Raw genomic sequence first — 18,896 nt, forward strand, 5'->3', positions numbered from 1 at the left:
TTTTCCTGTCTACCTGGCCAGTGCATCTGAGTTGAGAATGCTGTCCAGAGCGGTCACAATGGAGCACTCTGGGATAGCTCCCAGAGGCCAATCGCGTCAAATTGCATCCACACTACCCCAAATTCGACCCAGCGAGGTAGAATTTAGCACTAACCCCCTCGCTGTGGAGGAGTACAGAAATCGATTTTAAGAGCCCTTTAAGTCAACAAAACAGGCTTGATCGTGTGGACGGGTGCAGAGTTAAATTGACCTAACGCCGCTAAATTCGACCCTAAACTCGTAGTGTAGACCAGGGCTTTGATAATTCATGGCAAAGTTTTAAAAGTTATATTAAGATATATAACCTTATACTAAAGATACATATTTCCCTGTTGATGCTGTAAAACCACATCTCTAGAATATGGTCTATATTTATATATATATATAGGTACTGGTTAGTTTTTCATGAATTTATGCCTTCAATTGAGACTCTAAGAGTGTCAGCTATATAAAAATATCTATAGTTAAATATCGAGTGTCTTCCAAAGTATATTTATAACAGAAAACAAAAATAATTAACAGACTTAAAACAAGCCCAGGTGGACATGCTCAGATCCCTGATGGCTTCAGTTCCATCTTGCCCTCCCCCCACCTATATTATCTAATGTAGTCTAAATGTCTCTAAATACAAATATATTTTAAGTCAAATATTACCCTGTTAATACCAATGGGTATTCTAGAATATGTAGAATACATTCCTACCACCAGAAAAATTTATGTGTACATACACAGATGTATATGCATATACATATTTACAGACTCATCACATGTACATTTACAATTGATTTTGTACATCAAATATAAATTAGTACAAAATCTAAATAGGAAAAATACAATATAAATATCATATTCATAATATGTCAAATGCCCTCCACAAATTGAATATCTAGTTCTATTTTAGGTTAGGAGCATTGAGTGTTCTAAGGGACTTGTGGTCACCATAACACAATCCATCAGTGAAGAGATTTTTTCTAGCAGTGCAAGTTGTGATGATTAGTACGGCTAATACTTCAATCAGTAGATGGTGCTACAAACCCCAGCTTTGTGTTAAACTGTTACTCTATGTATTGCAATGCTATACAGTTGTTGTTATTGCTCAGTTTCAAAGGAGATCAACAGAAGAGTTCAGACTAGCTGGTTATCTGCTAGGAGTTAAAAGGTTATATAAGTGACAGTTACCATATCTACAAGGATACATAGGAAAACAAACTGATTATTAAACTTGTCAAGGTGTGTTTTTTATGATAAAACCATTCTGCTATTTTTGGTCAAATCTATCTCAGTCTTCGAAGCATCTGTCAATCAAGTTGTATATTTAAAGCCAGTTGACAATAATATTTTTCTTTCTTTCTAAGACAAAGTCAGATTGGAGGTTAAAAGTAAAGCTTACTGTAAGTGAAGCAGCCAAATATTAGAGGTTAACAGAAGACTTACGATCATAATTAAGATAAAGCAAATTAAAGCCACTCTAATCTGCTTTGAGACATTTTGGACAAACAGGTTTCAGAGTAACAGCCGTGTTAGTCTGTATTCGCAAAAAGAAAAGGAGTACTTGTGGCACCTTAGAGACTAACCAATTTATTTGAGCATGAGCTTTCGTGAGCTACAGCTCACTTCATCGGATGCATACCGTGGAAACTGCAGCAGACTTTATATATACACAGAGAATATGAAACAATACCTCCTCCCACCCCACTGTCCTGCTGGTAATAGCTTATCTAAAGTGATCATCAGGTTGGGCCATTTCCAGCACAAATCCAGGTTTTCTCACCCTCCACCCCCCCACACAAATTCACTCTCCTGCTGGTGATAGCCCATCCAAAGTGACAACTCTTTACACAATGTGCATGATAATCAAGTTGGGCCATTTCCTGCACAAATCCAGGTTCTCTCACCCCCTCACCCCCCTCCCAAAAACCACACACACAAACTCACTATCCTGCTGGTAATAGCTCATCCAAAGTGACCATTCTCCCTACAATGTGCATGATAATCAAGGTGGGCCATTTCCAGCACAAATCCAGGTTTTCTCACATCCCCCCACCCCCATACACACACAAACTCACTCTCCTGCTGGTAATAGCTCATCCAAACTGACCACTCTCCAAGTTTAAATCCAAGTTAAACCAGAACATCTGGGCGGGGGGGGGGGGGTAGGAAGAAACAAGAGGAAATAGGCTACCTTGCATAATGACTTAGCCACTCCCAGTCTCTATTTAAGCCTAAATTAATAGTATCCAATTTGCAAATGAATTCCAATTCAGCAGTTTCTCGCTGGAGTCTGGATTTGAAGTTTTTTTGTTTTAAGATAGCGACCTTCATGTCTGTGATTGCGTGACCAGAGAGACTGAAGTGTTCTCCGACTGGTTTATGAATGTTATAATTCTTGACATCTGATTTGTGTCCATTTATTCTTTTACGTAGAGACTGTCCAGTTTGACCAATGTACATGGCAGAGGGGCATTGCTGGCACATGATGGCATATATCACATTGGTGGATGTGCAGGTGAACGAGCCTCTGATAGTGTGGCTGATGTTATTAGGCCCTGTGATGGTGTCCCCTGAATAGATATGTGGGCACAGTTGGCAACGGGCTTTGTTGCAAGGATAAGTTCCTGGGTTAGTGGTTCTGTTGTGTGGTATGTGGTTGTTGGTGAGTATTTGCTTCAGGTTGCGGGGCTGTCTGTAGGCAAGGACTGGCCTGTCTCCCAAGATTTGTGAGAGTGTTGGGTCATCCTTTAGGATAGGTTGTAGATCCTTAATAATGCGTTGGAGGGGTTTTAGTTGGGGGCTGAAGGTGACGGCTAGTGGCGTTCTGTTATTTTCTTTGTTAGGCCTGTCCTGTAGTAGGTAACTTCTGGGAACTCTTCTGGCTCTATCAATCTGTTTCTTTACTTCTACAGGTGGGTATTGTAGTTGTAAGAAAGCTTGACAGAGATCTTGTAGGTGTTTGTCTCTGTCTGAGGGGTTGGAGCAAATGCGGTTGTATCGCAGAGCTTGGCTGTAGACGATGGATCGTGTGGTGTGGTCAGGGTGAAAGCTGGAGGCATGCAGGTAGGAATAGCGGTCAGTAGGTTTCCGGTATAGGGTGGTGTTTATGTGACCATTGTTTATTAGCACTGTAGTGTCCAGGAAGTGGATCTCTTGTGTGGACTGGACCAGGCTGAGGTTGGTGGTGGGATGGAAATTGTTGAAATCATGGTGGAATTTCTAAAGGGCTTCTTTTCCATGGGTCCAGATGAAGACATCTTCATCATCTGGACCATGGAAAAGAAGCCCTTGAGGAATTCCACCATGATTTCAACAATTTCCATCCCACCACCAACCTCAGCCTGGTCCAGTCCACACAAGAGATCCACTTCCCGGACACTACAGTGCTAATAAACAATGGTCACATAAACACCACCCTATACCGGAAACCTACTGACCGCTATTCCTACCTGCATGCCTCCAGCTTTCACCCTGACCACACCACACGATCCATCGTCTACAGCCAAGCTCTGCGATACAACCGCATTTGCTCCAACCCCTCAGACAGAGACAAACACCTACAAGATCTCTGTCAAGCTTTCTTACAACTACAATACCCACCTGCAGAAGTAAAGAAACAGATTGATAGAGCCAGAAGAGTTCCCAGAAGTTACCTACTACAGGACAGGCCTAACAAAGAAAATAACAGAACGCCACTAGCCGTCACCTTCAGCCCCCAACTAAAACCCCTCCAACGCATTATTAAGGATCTACAACCTATCCTAAAAGATGACCCAACACTCTCACAAATCTTGGGAGACAGGCCAGTCCTTGCCTACAGACAGCCCCGCAACCTGAAGCAAATACTCACCAACAACCACATACCACACAACAGAACCACTAACCCAGGAACTTATCCTTGCAACAAAGCCCGTTGCCAACTGTGCCCACATATCTATTCAGGGGACACCATCACAGGGCCTAATAACATCAGCCACACTATCAGAGGCTTGTTCACCTGCACATCCACCAATGTGATATATGTCATCATGTGCCAGCAATGCCCCTCTGCCATGTACATTGGGCAAACTGGACAGTCTCTACGTAAAAGAATAAATGGACACAAATCAGATGTCAAGAATTATAACATTCATAAACCAGTCGGAGAACACTTCAATCTCTCTGGTCACGCAATCACAGACATGAAGGTCGCTATCTTAAAACAAAAAAACTTCAAATCCAGACTCCAGCGAGAAACTGCTGAATTGGAATTCATTTGCAAATTGGATACTATTAATTTAGGCTTAAATAGAGACTGGGAGTGGCTAAGTCATTATGCAAGGTAGCCTATTTCCTCTTGTTTTTTCCTACCCCCCCCCCCCCGCCCAGATATTCTGGTTTAACTTGGATTTAAACTTGGAGAGTGGTCAGTTTGGATGAGCTATTACCAGCCGGAGAGTGAGTTTGTGTGTGTATGGGGGTGGGGGGGATGTGAGAAAACCTGGATTTGTGCTGGAAATGGCCCACCTTGATTATCATGCACATTGTAGGGAGAATGGTCACTTTGGATGAGCTATTACCAGCAGGATAGTGAGTTTGTGTGTGTGGTTTTTGGGAGGGGGGTGAGGGGGTGAGAGAACCTGGATTTGTGCAGGAAATGGCCCAACTTGATTATCATGCACATTGTGTAAAGAGTTGTCACTTTGGATGGGCTATCACCAGCAGGAGAGTGAATTTGTGTGGGGGGGTGGAGGGTGAGAAAACCTGGATTTGTGCTGGAAATGGCCCAACCTGATGATCACTTTAGATAAGCTATTACCAGCAGGACAGTGGGGTGGGAGGAGGTATTGTTTCATATTCTCTGTGTATATATAAAGTCTGCTGCAGTTTCCACGGTATGCATCCGATGAAGTGAGCTGTAGCTCACGAAAGCTCATGCTCAAATAAATTGGTTAGTCTCTAAGGTGCCACAAGTACTCCTTTTCTTTTTGGACAAACAGTAAATGTAATAATTGCTATGTCACCTTGTCACAACACTGTGCATAACTATGTACCATGAAGACACAAAATTACTTCACAAGCCAACAAAGGTGGGCCAAAATCAGAACCCCAGATACAAACACCCTCAAACTTTTGATAGGGATCCAAATTTTGCAAGCTCAGGGCCATTCTTAGCAGCAAAGGTTTGTTGTTATGGAATGTGCAATACAGCAATTGCTCTACCCTTTTCAACATGCCTACAAAAAAAGAGTCTCCTCTGACATTCGATTTACATTAGTTTCATGCCATTGATTGCTGTGCCATGACTCATTTTTACCATTAGAGAGGAGATCTGAAATCAGGCTTCACTATATATTGCAGGCTTAGCAGCAAAACATTTGAGCTAAAAGAGACCATCACCAAAAATGACATTTCTTCACAAGTTTATCCTATGTATCTTCACTCCAAATAAAAAATTGACTATCATAACTTTCTCATTATCCAAGGCTTTTCTGTCTGATGAGCTAGAGAGGGGACAACATTTAATTTATAGCTCATGGTGTTTTTTTCATACCCTATGAAGTGAGGTCAAAGGATCGTGTAATTCCTCTGACTACAGGTTAAATTGCTAAAGCTGACACTGAATTTGCTTTAAGGAGAGCATGCAGTCTTCACCAGAAATTGCCAATAAATATTTTATCCATCCAATACGTTTTTAAAGAGTTTTTCCCCTTTGTCTTTCTGTTGCTCATATTTGAAATTCTTTCTTAGAAAGTTTTTTTACAGTATAATTCCTCCCTGCATATTGTATCATTTTACATTGGAAAAGATTGATACTTTTCTCCCACTGTGTTGTATATTCACCTAAAATGAATATAGCTGTTCAGCAAGGGTGGTTTGTCAGACAAAATTAATCTTTGTACACAAACATAATTGATCTGATATTGGAAAGATATATGATGTGATAGGAGAAGAGGTTTTCTATGGCAATTAAACACCCACTGCCTACTGAAAGTTAATGAGAATTGGAAGCCTGAGCCTCCCAGGTGCCTTCTAAAATCTCTCTCAGAAATATTTTAACAGCTCTAGCAAAGTCAGCAAAGGATGCCTGTTGATCCTGCATAAACAGTGCCAGATTCTGATCCCTTTACTCATGTTGAATAGTGTTTAGTTCTGCAAGTAGTCCCATTAATTTAAGATATTAGTCAATATGAGGTTATCAGAATCTGATTCAAAGTAGTTTATTTTCCCCAGCGGATCATAACATAGTTATAATGCAGATCATACCCTTGGGGGGAGGGGCAGAATGACAGTGTCTCTTTAAAGATGAAAAAATGACCTGTCTGAGTTAAAATGTTAAATTATTGCTCCACAGCTTATTTTAAATTCCTTTTTACAAAAATATGTCAGGATCTTGATTCCAACACTATGTTTTTTGCATACGTACATTTCTCCCATGGGGGTGTCAATGAGATTGCTACCCATGTACAGAGAGGAAAATGTTAGAGAAGGAAATAGATCCGTCAAGTGCATGAATTCACCCTTAATTTGTTGCTTTTTGTAGTATGCCAGTATACCCTTATGATAAAATGGGTATTACTGCAAAGTGCTAAACATCTCTGCAATATCTCAGTTCAGAAGAGACCTTAATTAGAAATTGTGCAATTAAGATATAAATCAAAACAGATACTTCCTTGCAAAAGTGCATTAGCTATATTAATGGCAATGCTTAACCTCCAGAACTTGAAGTTTTATGCTCAAAGTTCAAAACACACTAATCCATAACAATGATACCCATACTGTGATAGCGGCAAACTAAGCTAACTTCCCATTATAGTGATGGGAACAAGAAAAGACCAAGATCTCCAGTGTGTCAGACTGCCCAGTATCATATCTTTTCAACACTTGTCCATATGACAGAATCTGAATCTCAAGGACATACCCAAGGTTACACCATAAAGGTACATTCTCCTGAACTTGCCTTGGAAGGAGACAAGGATTCCTCTGTGTATTTATGATACTTTTCTTCCTGCCTATTTAATGGGGGAAGGACAACTAAATTAAAATCACAGTTTCTTCTATTGCCTTACAAGCAACTTATTGCCCTCTGCCTCTCCACTGAAAAGACTTGCTATTTCACAGCTTCCACAGGTTTGGCTTCCTCAGGCAAAAGAGCACTTAAAGAGTTTCACATCCTCAACATTTTTCAGAATAAATGCCAACTCAGTGGAATGCTTATTCCTTTATTTTTCTCTTCCTTTTTCCTATTTTTAAATCTTTCAGATGAGCAGAAAATATAGTGCAGCCATCCAACTGTGCAGTTGTCACAGAATGAAAGCTTATTTTTAGCCCGGGCACACAGCATTTAGTTTTATACTCATAGTATAAAAAGCTGAGAGTTGGAAGGGGGTGGAGAGAGCGTAGGGAAGTCAAACAACAAGTCATCAGAACTCACCAGGCTCTCAGCTCCTCCATGCAAGCATGTCTACTGCCTAGTCCTAGAGAAGAAAGCTATACAGATCCATCATTTTCAAGTGTCAACATAGTTTAGGGATAATTGGACATCCAGTTGGCAATGCTGGTCACACTGCTAACATGTATCAAATGCAGCCCTCCAAATACAACACGTATGGGCCTCTGGGGTTAGAGAAACAAGTTTCTTCATTAAGTGAGAAACCCAGCCCTCGCCTCCATCACTACCAAGGTCCCACAATAGCAAAACCAGTGAGAGATTCTGCTGCACTGAGGGGAAAGGAGGAGACAGCTCTGGACTAAGTGAATGGTACAGGTGGTGTGCATCCCCCTTGCATACCATATAGCCCAGTTTAGAGTGACGCCCTACTTCGCCCTAGGAGAATGTGTGGGTAGGACATACATAGAGAGGAGGAGTGGCGCCAGAAGCTCTGCTGCTTTGTTGATTCCTCTTGCTGCTGAAAAGGGATCACATAGGGCTGTGCAGGCTACTCCAGGTACTAGATGGGAGTAGGCTCCATGGAGCCCTTTTGCAGTCATTCCACAGCTGGAGCAAGTCGATTCCTCCTCCTGCTCCATCCACTTCCCATACATGTCCCCAGTGCCCAGTCCAACTATATGGATTTGGTCTTAGGACAGGAGAGCAACTACATTAGAAAAAACTGGTTGGAGCCAGCAGTGGAATGCATTAATTTTACACGCTTCTGGGACATAAACAAAAGCATAAGAAGTTGAGTGGGAGAGGCATGTTCCCTCTTACCCCTCCTGCCCCCCTTCCCCCAGTGATTTCACCCATGCCCTAAGAGTTGAAGGAATGTATGTATTTTAAAAAGTGATCTTTAGAATGACCCTGTGCGTGCAAAGGCAAGGACTAACAGAAGATGGTATCTAGGTGATTAATATGCTGCCAGCAGGGCCGGCTCCAGGCACCAGCTTTCCAAGCAGGTGCTTAGGGCGGCACTGGGAATGGGGCGGCAATCCATGTCCCGCGGCGGCGATTCAGCGGCAACTGCTTGGGGCGGCAAAATTGGTAGAGCCGCCCCTGGCTGCCAGATCACGTGACATTTTAACTCGCTTTGAGGTTTCAGTGTGGGTCAGGATACAAATACCCGGGAAGCCCCAAAGTGTCACTTGGCAAGCTGCTGCAGTAGGGCACAGAAGAAAAGCTGCATTTCATCAGATAGCTTATCTACTGGTAACCAGAGAGGCAGGGGAAAGAACCATGCTGGTCTCTCCAAGCCCCACAGATGACTTGTCATAGGGCGGGGGAGTGAATCAAAGACCATTTGAGAAAAGAATATGCTGCCATAAGTGGCCAGAAAGCCAGAGTATGGGGAAATTTAAACTGGTCTCAGACCTGGGGGAAAATGTTCATTCCTGTTTAATTCTTACTTTGCTGGAACTAGTTCACCTGAATCTGATTTTCAGAGGTGCTGAACCCCGACATCTCCCATCCATTTCAACTGGCTTTGTGGATAGCCGGCCCTTCTGAAAACCATAGAATCATAGAATATCAGGGTTGGAAGGGACCGCAGGAGGTCATCTAGTCCAACCCCCTGCTCAAAGCAGGACCAATCCCCTACTAAATCATCCCAGCCAGGGCTTTGTCAAGACTGACCTTAAAAACTTCTAAGGAAGGAGATTCAACCACCTCCCTAGGTAATGCATTCCAGTGTTTCACCACCCTCCTAGTGAAAAAGTTTTTCCTAATATACAGCCTAAACCTCTCCAACTGCAACTTGAGATCATCACTCCTTGTTCTGTCATCTGCTACCACTAAGAACAGTCTAGAGCCATCCTCTTTGGAACCCCCTTTCATGTAGTTGAAAGCAGCTATCAAATCCCCCCCTCACTCTTCTCTTCCGCAGACTAAACAATCCCAGTTCCCTCAGCCTCTCCTCATAAGTCATGTGTTCCAGACCCCTAATCATTTTTGTTGCCCTCCGCTGGACTCTTTCCAATTTTTCCACATCCTTCTTGTAGTGTGGGGCCCAAAACTGGACCATGTTCAACATTACACAAATACACCTCCTTCCAAAGGACATCACCCCCTGTGTCTCAGGCACAGTGACAGGTCACACTGGGTGGAGACACCAGGCATAGGAAAACAAACCCAGGACCCAACAGGGGAGAAGCCACACCCAGCAGCAGGCACCAGGAAGAAGGCTTGAGCCCCACCTTGGGGCAGAGGCTACACAAACAAATGACAGCATGAAATATTGCTGTCAATAAAGAGAATGGAGTAGCTGTATTTGAAAATACACCTTGCATTAGTAACTTAATGAGAAAACTATGGATTTAGAGAACATTTGCCTTAAATGTGTTGAACTCTGGATTCACTATAGATACAGTGAGACAGTTGACATATGTTAAATGAATATCAACAACAAACAGCCTATTGATTAACCTCTATTAATATATTTTAGAGTAGGTGCTCTTCAAGTGAGAGACTGTGCCTCATTTTACCTTTGTGTTGCTTTAAGCCATCTTCGCACACTCACAACCCTCACCACATAGCTGGTGAGGGCTACGTTTCCATACACACACACACCCCATGAACAGGGAGAAACTATAAGGTAGATTGTATATCTGTGTCCAGTCAGTCAGTTTCCTAGGCTGCTCCTGGGGCAGGGTAGCCACAGTTTAGCCCTATGCAATAAAGAATCAAGTACATGGGTTTCAGCGTTAGAAACTTTATCTGGAACATAAGTCATTTATAAATATTAAAGATGTGGTACATCTGCTTTCAGCAGGTACTAGATAATGTATCCATTAAGTGCTGAATATAAATCTCAGATAACCAGAAGGAGTGGTGTGAGGTGGATTGAAGCAGATGAGAATGGTAATGGAGCTGCCAGTTTATGTAGCCACTCTTCATACTTCTTTGTTGCTGCAATAAAAAAGAGCCAAATCCAGCAGTTTTTACTCAGGCAGAACTCCAATTAACTTCAAAGTGTCATTAATATTTTCTTTTGACTTCAGTACAAGTTTTGCCTCCATACTCCCATCAAATTTTGCAGGATTTGGCCCCAGATTTGTGAGTTTGAATCCAACAAGATAAACAAACTGGTGTCCAAATTGATTCTAGTGGGGAATCACCACATCCTTGGTAGTTATAGAGATGTTCCTGACACTTGATGAAATTGACTTTTTGAAAGGTTGACACCCTTAAGTGATAAATAATAAAGACAAAAGCATGAAACTTACGTGATAAATTCCGTTAGGTTGCACCATTTTTTAGAGTCCACTTTCTTCATCATCTCTTCAAAGGATTTTCCACATCTGGGCAACTTTTCTAACATGAGCGATTCATTGCAGACGATCACTTTTTGACGTGCACCTAGAACAAGTCAGATAGTACTTTAAATCCCAAGACACTGAAGATAGTAGGAACATGAATGTGGAATTATTTTCTGCACAACTCTTTGCACTTACAAGGTATCACCTCTTCTACTCAAGCACCTCAGAGGACTTTACAGACATTGATGAATTTAACGTCGCATACAACCACTTCGGGTTGTTATTTATTCCATTTTGTAAATGAGGAAAATGGGCACAAAGAAATTTAGGACCAAATTCAGATCTGGTGTAAGATGTTGTAGTTCCCATTGAAGTCAATGGGAATTGGGAACCACTTACACTACAACTGAATTTAGAGCATTATGAATTGCCTCAGGTCACATCAAAAGTCTGTGCTAGAACCAGGAATAGAATCCAGGTGTTCTGGCTAAAAGTCCTATGCTGTATCCAAAAAAAATCCTTCTTAGTTTATTTATAATGCAATACATATTACAGTTAAAATAGAAAATGTTTTTATATGTCAAGCCTTTAAAACTCTAGATATGTCAAACTATTTTATTAAGGAATAGATTAGAACTACAGTGACTGGCAGACAAAGACAGCAGTGACTATGCTCATATTAATTCACAAAACCCAAAGAATTAGAAACTTTTTTTACTGAGAGGAAGAATTTTGTCCATGACACTTGGATTCGTGTCTTGGAAAAGTACCATGAGAGCTGCAGTTTCCAGCTGCTGCTAGAGATGGACAGTAAAGCCACATCTGGAAATACAACAACTCTAAATAGTGCAATGCACTCCCTTCCCCACCCACTTGTGTAGAATCGTTGGAATAATTAAATACAAAAAGTAATAAATAATAACTAAGTGCAGTAACATCACTGAATGTGAGCCTAAATCCTGGTGTGGGATCTGAACTCATGTATGTCTTTCTGGGCTAGAGGTAGCCAGCTGAGCCACGTTACCATATATTGCATCATTTTTAGGAGCCCAGCATCGAGGGAACTATCCTGTTGCATTTACAATCGTATAGTATTTCTAAGCCTTATTAGTGAAGACAAAATGGAGTGATTGACCACACAGATTTGTTTTGGGTCAGAGTATAGATTAGAAAAGCATTTGGCAAGCTTTAACACATTAAACTAACTGTTTTGCTGTAGCTATAAAATAATATTTTTAATACCAGGAATGTTTGCACATCTCATCTACAAAGGACTTTAAAATAAATTGTCACCAATAAAAGACTGGGTAGAAGCAGATCTAGGGTGGAGTAGAAGACTCTTCTCTTCCTGGGACTGGCTTAGAGGGATTGGCTAGCATTAGTTGGCACTGGTGTTATAAGCACATAGCCATGCAGAAAAGGAAATAGTTAACCTGGGCTTACACTTTTGGCTAGTTCTAAAACACCTTTGGGCTGGTACTGTTAGGACTGTGATCTGTAAATAGGCTATTATGTATGAGAGCACTTCCACCCTGCAGAATCTCAGGAGTTTGAAATGCCAAGGCCTTCAGAGCATTAGACAAGTCTCTGACTGAAGAGAGGGGTTTACTAGCTGTCAAGGTCCCAGGAGGCCTAGAAGGCAGTTTGGCTGGGGCTACCCAGTAAGAGCCAAGACCAACAGTTCTGCAGGGGCATGGAATCAGACAGAGAGAGCCCTATGCGACTGGCAAGTGGACGCAGGTAGGACTTGTGTAACAGGACCCAGTTTATTTGTATGAAAGAAGCCCAAGGAAAGGGCTGGCCAGTTGTTGGAGGAAAGTCAGAAGTCACAGTCCTGAGAAGAGACTGTGTTGTCCTACTTACACCGCAGAAAAGAGGATTTCTATTTGGATCTGATCTGTAGATCAGGAAGTAGAAGACTTTCACACTTGTGCCTTTTTCCTTCTGCAGCCAGAAAAAGGAGAACTATTATTTGGACACAGTTTACATCACAGGAAGGGGAGAAAACCTTTGCTTTCTCTTTATTATTGAGTTACATTTCAGGAATGGGCTCCTGTCAGTGCTAGGAAGAACTTGCCACCTTGCTCCAGAGAGATGCATTGTCTATGATTTCAGAGAACCTGCAGTCCTGCTTTCCTCTGTGGAAAAACTCTTTACTGATACTTAACCAGGAGCTTCTTTAAGGTTGCCACTAGTTTGAATTTTTCATCTCTCTTTCACCTACAAGTTATTTCAGTTAACATTTGCTATAACAACAGCAAATGTTAACAATCTGGGCCCGTCACTAAGGATGTTTTACCACCAAGTCCAGGTGCTTTTTCAATTAAAAAAACAACCCTGTATTATAGTCTTAGATGCTCTGTCAGATAGGAACATTACTAAATGAGAATGGCATGGGTATTGGAGTCTGCAGTTGTTGGGACTTTGATCATGGATCCATCTGTAACAGAATGCATATAGCTTAGAGTCAGGTAAACAGACTGACTTCAGCTAAGATGGGGCTGAACTTAATTACAAAAAGGAATATCTTCACTGAGAATGAAAAGTACATTTGTGTGACCACTGGTGTGTGTTACACCATACCACAGCATAGATGATTGGTGTTTCTTACAGTGACAGCTGGAGATATGGTTCTTTAGCTCAGGTTGAAACAGCTCATCTTTTTAGCTCTGGAGGTTCCTTGTTCAGTCCCAAGTGTCTCAGCCAAGATGGTAGCGTTACATTTTCTCACAGCACTGCATTGCTTTCCAAGCACTTTAAAAGAGCAAAAGCACTGTAGTTCCTATCCTACTTCTTTCACCACCTTCAGTTATCAAAGAAAGATTGCTGAGGCTAAGGGTATGTCTACACTACGAAATTAGGTCGAATTTATAGAAGTCTTTTTAGAAATCGTTTTTATATAGTCGATTGTGTGTGTCCCCACACAAAATACTCTAAGTGCATTAACTCGGCGGAGTGCTTTCACAGTACCGAGGCTAGCGTTGACTTGCGGAGCGTTGCACTGTGGGTAGCTATCCCACAGTTCCCACAGTCTCCGCCGCCCATTGGAATTCTGGGTTGAGATCCCATTGCCTAGTGGGGCAAAAAACATTGTTGCGGGTGGTTCTGTGTACATGCCATCAGGCCCCCCATCCCTCTCTCCCTCTGTGAAAGCAATGGCAGAAAATCATTTCGCGCCTTTTTTTCCTGGGTTACCTGTGCAGACGCCATACCACGGCAAGCATGGAGCCCGCTCTGCTCACCGTCACCATACGTCTCCTGGGTGCTGGCAGACGTGGTACTGCATTGCTACACAGTAGCAGCTCATTGCCTTCTGGCAGCAGATGGTGCAATAGGCCTGATAACCATTGTCATCATTTCCTAGGTGCTCTTGGCCGCCTCGGTGAGGTCGGTCAGGAGCGCCTGAGCAGACATGGGCACAGGGACATAAATAGGAGTGATTCGACCATGTCATTCTCTTTAGTCCTGCCAACAGTCCTATTGCACCATCTTCTGCCGAGCAGCCAGGAGATGAGGATGGCCAGCAGTCCTACTGCACTGTCTGCTGCTAGCCGAAGATGTAAAAGATAGATGGAGTGGATCAAAACAAGAAATAGACCAGATTTGTTTTGTATTCATTTGCTCCCCCGTCCCTCTCTCCCTCCATGAAATCAACAACCGAAAATCGTTTCCGTGAGGTCTGTCAGGAGCACTTTGAAAAGTTTAATGGAGATTCAGTCCTGCCTGGAATAGCAGGGAGAGGGATAGCTCAGTGGCTTGAGCATTGGCCTCCTAAACCCATGGTTTTGAGTTCAATCCTTGAGGGGGCCATTCTGTGTAACAGTTGTTTTTGTTTCTCCTTGATGTAAAGCCATCCCCTTTGTTGATTTTAATTCCCTGTAAACCAACCCTGTAAGCCATGTCATCAGTTGCCCCTCCCTCTGTCAGAGCAATGGCAGACAATCGTTCCGTGCCTTTTTTCCATGCAGACGCCATACCACGGCAAGCATGGAGCCCACTCAGATCACTTTGGCAATTATGAGCACATTAAACACCACGCGCATTATCATTCAGTATATGCAGCACCAGAACCTGGCAAAGCGAAACCGAGCGAGTAGGCGACGTCAGCACAGTGATGAGAGTGATGAGGACATGGACACAGACTTCTCTCAAAGCACGGGCCCTGGCAATGTGGGCATCATGGTGCTAATGGGGCAGGTTGATGCCATGGAACGCCAATTCTGGGTCTGGGATACAAGCACAGACTGGTGGGACCACATAGCGTTGCAGGTCTGGGACGATTCCCAGTGGCTGTGAAACTTTCGCATGCGTAAGGGCACTTTCATGGAACTTTGTGACTTGCTTTCCCCTGCCCTGAAGCGCATGAATACCAAGATGAGAGCAGCCCTCACAGTTGAGAAGAGAGTGGCAATAGCCCTGTGGAAGCTTGCAATGCCAGACAGCTACCAGTCAGTCGGGAAGCAATTTGGAGTGGGAAAATCTACTGTGGGGCTTGCTGTGATGCAAGTAGCCAAAGCAATCAAAGATCTGCTGATATCAAGGGTAGTGATCCTGGGAAATGTGCAGGTCATAGTGGAAGGCTTTGCTGCAATGGGATTCCCTAACTGTGGTGGGGTCATAGATGGAACCCATATCCCTCTCTTGGCACCGGAGCACCAAGCCAGCGAGTACATAAACTGCAAGGGGTACTTTTCAATAGTGCTGCAAGCACTGGTGAACCACAAGGAAAATTTCACCAACATCAACGTGGGATGGCCGGGAAACATACATGACGCTCGCATCTTCAGGAACTCTGGTCTGTTTCAAAAGCTGCAGGAAAGGACTTTCTTCCCAGACCAGAAAATAACCGTTGGGGATGTTGAAGTGCCTATAGTTATCCTTGGGGACCCAGCCTACCCCTTAATGCCATGGCTCATGAAGCCGTACACAGGCACCCTGGACAGTAGTCAAGAGCTGTTCAACTACAGGCTGAGCAAGTGCAGAATGGTGGTAGAATGTGCATTTGGACGTTTAAAGGCGTGCTGGCGCAGTTTACTGACTCGCTTAGACCTCAGCGAAACCAATATTCCCACTGTTATTACTGCTTGCTGTGTGCTCCACAATATCTGTGAGAGTAAGGGGGAGACATTTATGGTGGGGTGGGAGGTTGAGGCAAATCACCTGGCTGCTGGTTATGCGCAGCCAGACACCAGGGCAGTTAGAAGAGCACAGGAGGGCGCAGTACGCATCAGAGAAGCTTTGAAAACCAGTTTCATGACTGGCCAGGCTACGGTGTGAAAGTTCTGTTTGTTTCTCCTTGATGAAACCCCGCACCCCTTGGTTCACTCTACTTCCCTGTAAGCTAACCACCCTCCCCTCCTCCCTTCGATCACCGCTTGCAGAGGCAATAAAGTCATTGTTGCTTCATATTCATGCATTCTTTATTAATTCATCACACAAATAGAGGGATAACTGCCAAGGTAGCCTGGGAGGGCTGGAGGAGGAGGGAAGGACAAGGCCACACTGCACTTTAAAACTTAAAAAATTTAAAACTTATTGAAAGCCAGCCTTCTGTTGCTTGGGCAATACTCTGGGGTGGAGTAGCTGGGTGGCCAGATGCCACTGGGTTGCATTCGTGTGTGTTTGAGTGAGGAGGCTACAGAACTTGGGGAGGAGGGCAGTTGGTTACACAGGGGCTGTAGCAGTGGTCTGTGCTCCAGCTGCCTTTCCTGCAGCTCGAACATATGCTGGAGCATATTAGTTTGATCCTCCAGCAGCCTCAGCATTGAATCCTGCCTCCTGTCATCACGCTGCCACCACCTATCATCTTCAGCCCTCTCTTCAGCCCACCACTTACTCTCTTCAGCCTGACACCTCTCCTTGCATTCATGTTGTGCTTTCCTGCACTCTGACATTGTCTACCTCCACGCATTCGTCTGTGCTCTGTCAGTGTGGGAGGACAGCATGAGGTCAGAGAACATTTCATCGCGACTGTATTTTTTTCTGCCTTCTAATCTTCGCTAGCCTCTGGGAAGGAGAAGATCCTGTGATCCTTGAAACACATGCAGCTGGTGGAGAAAAAAAAGGGGACAGTGGTATTTTAAAAGACACATTTTATAGAACAATGGGTACACTCTTTCACGGTAAACCTTGCTGTTAACATTACATACATAGCACATGTGCTTTCGTTACAAGGTCACATTTTGCCTCTCCCCACTGCATGGCTAACCCCTCCCCCACCGCGTGGCTAACAGCAGGGAACATTTCTGTTCAGCCACAGGCAAACAGCCCAGCAGGAACGGGCACCTCTGAATGTCCCCTTAAGAAAAGCACCCTATTTCAACCAGGTGACCATGAATGATTTCACTCTCCTGAGGAAAACACAGAAAGATAAAGAACGGATGTTGTCTGAACACCAGCAAACATACGCTGCAATGCTATGTTCTGCAATGATTCCCCACTACATGCTACTGGCCTGGCATGGTAAAGTGTCCTACCATGGTGGACGGAATAAGGCTGCCCTCCCCAGAAACCTTTTGCAAAGGCTTTGGGAATACATCAAGGAGAGCTTTATGGAGATGTCCCTGGAGGATTTCCGCTCCATCCCCAGACACGTTAACAGACTTTTCCAGTAGCTGTACTGGCCATGAATGCTAGGGCAAATTAATCATTAAACACGCTTGATTTTAAACCATGTATACTATTTAAAAAGGTACACTCACCAGAGGTCTCTTCTCCACCTGGCGGGTCTGGGTGGCAGCCTTGGGTGGGTTCGGGGAGTACTGGCTCCAGGTTCAGGGTGAGAAACAGCTCCTGGCTGTCGGGAAAACCAGTTTCTCCGCTTGCTTCCTGTGAACTATTTTCAACCTCCTCATCATCATTTTCCTCATCCCCAAAACCTGCTTCCGTGTTGCCTCCCTCTCCATTGAAGGAGTCAAAGCACGCGGTTGAGGTGGTGGTGGCTGAACCCCCTAAAATGGCATGCAGCTCATCATAGAAGCGGCATGTTTGGGGCTTTGACCCAGAGTGGCCGTTTGCCTCTCTGGTTTTCTGGTAGGCTTGCCTCAGCTCCTTAAGTTTCATGTGGCACTGCTTTGGGTCCCTGTTATGTCCTCTGTCCTTCATGCCCTGGGAGATTTTGACAAAGGTTTTGGCATTTCAAAAACTAGAATGGAGTTCTGAGAGCACGGATTCCTTTCCCCATACAGTGATCAGATCCCGTACCTCCCGTTCGGTCCATGCTGGAGCTCTTTTGTGATTCTGGGACTCCATCATGGTCACCTCTGCTGATGACCTCTGCACTCACCTGCAGCTCGCCACGCTGGCCAAACAGGAAATGAGATTCAAAAGTTCGTGGGCCTTTTCCTGTCTACCTGACCAGTGCATCTGAGTTGAGAGTGCTGTCCAGAGCGGTCACAATGGAGCACTCTGGGATAGCTCCCGGAGGCCAATACTGTCTAATTGCGACACACTACCCCAAATTCGACCCGGCAAGGCTGATTTCAGCACTAATCCCCTTGTCAGGGGGAAGTAAAGAAATCGATTTTAAAAGCCCTTTAAGTGAGAAAAAAGGGCTTCATCGTGTGGACGTGGGTTAAATCAATTTAATGCTGCTAAATTCAACCTCAACTCCTAGTGTAGACCAGACCTAAGGCTTTTTCTGCATTAGAAAAATTCAAACCCATAATTTATCACTGGTAGTAGTTATTGTAGAAACTGTGAAGCTGATTTTAGGATTTTTACTCTGTCATATAATTCTGCTCTGATCAGGGTTAGACAAAATGGTGGTAACAAATGCCTGAGCCCTGTCTATACTAGTATTTCCACTTTTCCAGCCATCTGTGGAGCAGCACTGGTGGTAAATTGTGCATCAGAATTTTGCTAATGTTGATGAACACTAGCCCTGAGCAAATTCAAAAACTGATGTGACAATATGTGTCTGACAACTGGAGATCAGCAGTGATGTGTTCACTAAATCTGTGGGGTGGGAGAACGCTGCAGGCAGGTATTCTAAGTTGGGGGGGAGTCTAACTTGAAAGGCAATTCATTTTTTGATCTGATAAAACCTAAATTTGTTGATTTTCAGGACACAATACAAAATCTATCTATTTACTCAGATGCCTAAGTGGGCTGTGTGAGCAAGTTCAATTTTTCTTTTTTGTAGACTTGGATTTTTTGTTTGGGTTTGGGTTTGTTCAGAGATTTTTTTTTTTTTA

At 43.6% G+C, this 18,896-nt stretch overlaps 1 protein-coding gene across 1 annotated transcript in view; it reads right to left on the reverse strand.

Annotated features, from left to right (window-relative positions):
• RAMP3 (receptor activity modifying protein 3) overlaps positions 1-16,661 on the reverse strand; it is a 70,093-nt gene extending 53,432 nt beyond the window's left edge. Inside the window, 2 exon segments of the mRNA XM_077809217.1 lie at positions 10,669-10,801; positions 16,538-16,661. Of these exon segments, the coding sequence (XP_077665343.1) occupies positions 10,669-10,801; positions 16,538-16,661 (257 nt within the window).
• Positions 16,662-18,896: the final 2,235 nt, after the last annotated feature.

The sequence above is a fragment of the Eretmochelys imbricata genome, chromosome 2, assembly GCF_965152235.1.
Source record: "Eretmochelys imbricata isolate rEreImb1 chromosome 2, rEreImb1.hap1, whole genome shotgun sequence".
NCBI classification, from domain to species: domain Eukaryota; kingdom Metazoa; phylum Chordata; order Testudines; family Cheloniidae; genus Eretmochelys; species Eretmochelys imbricata.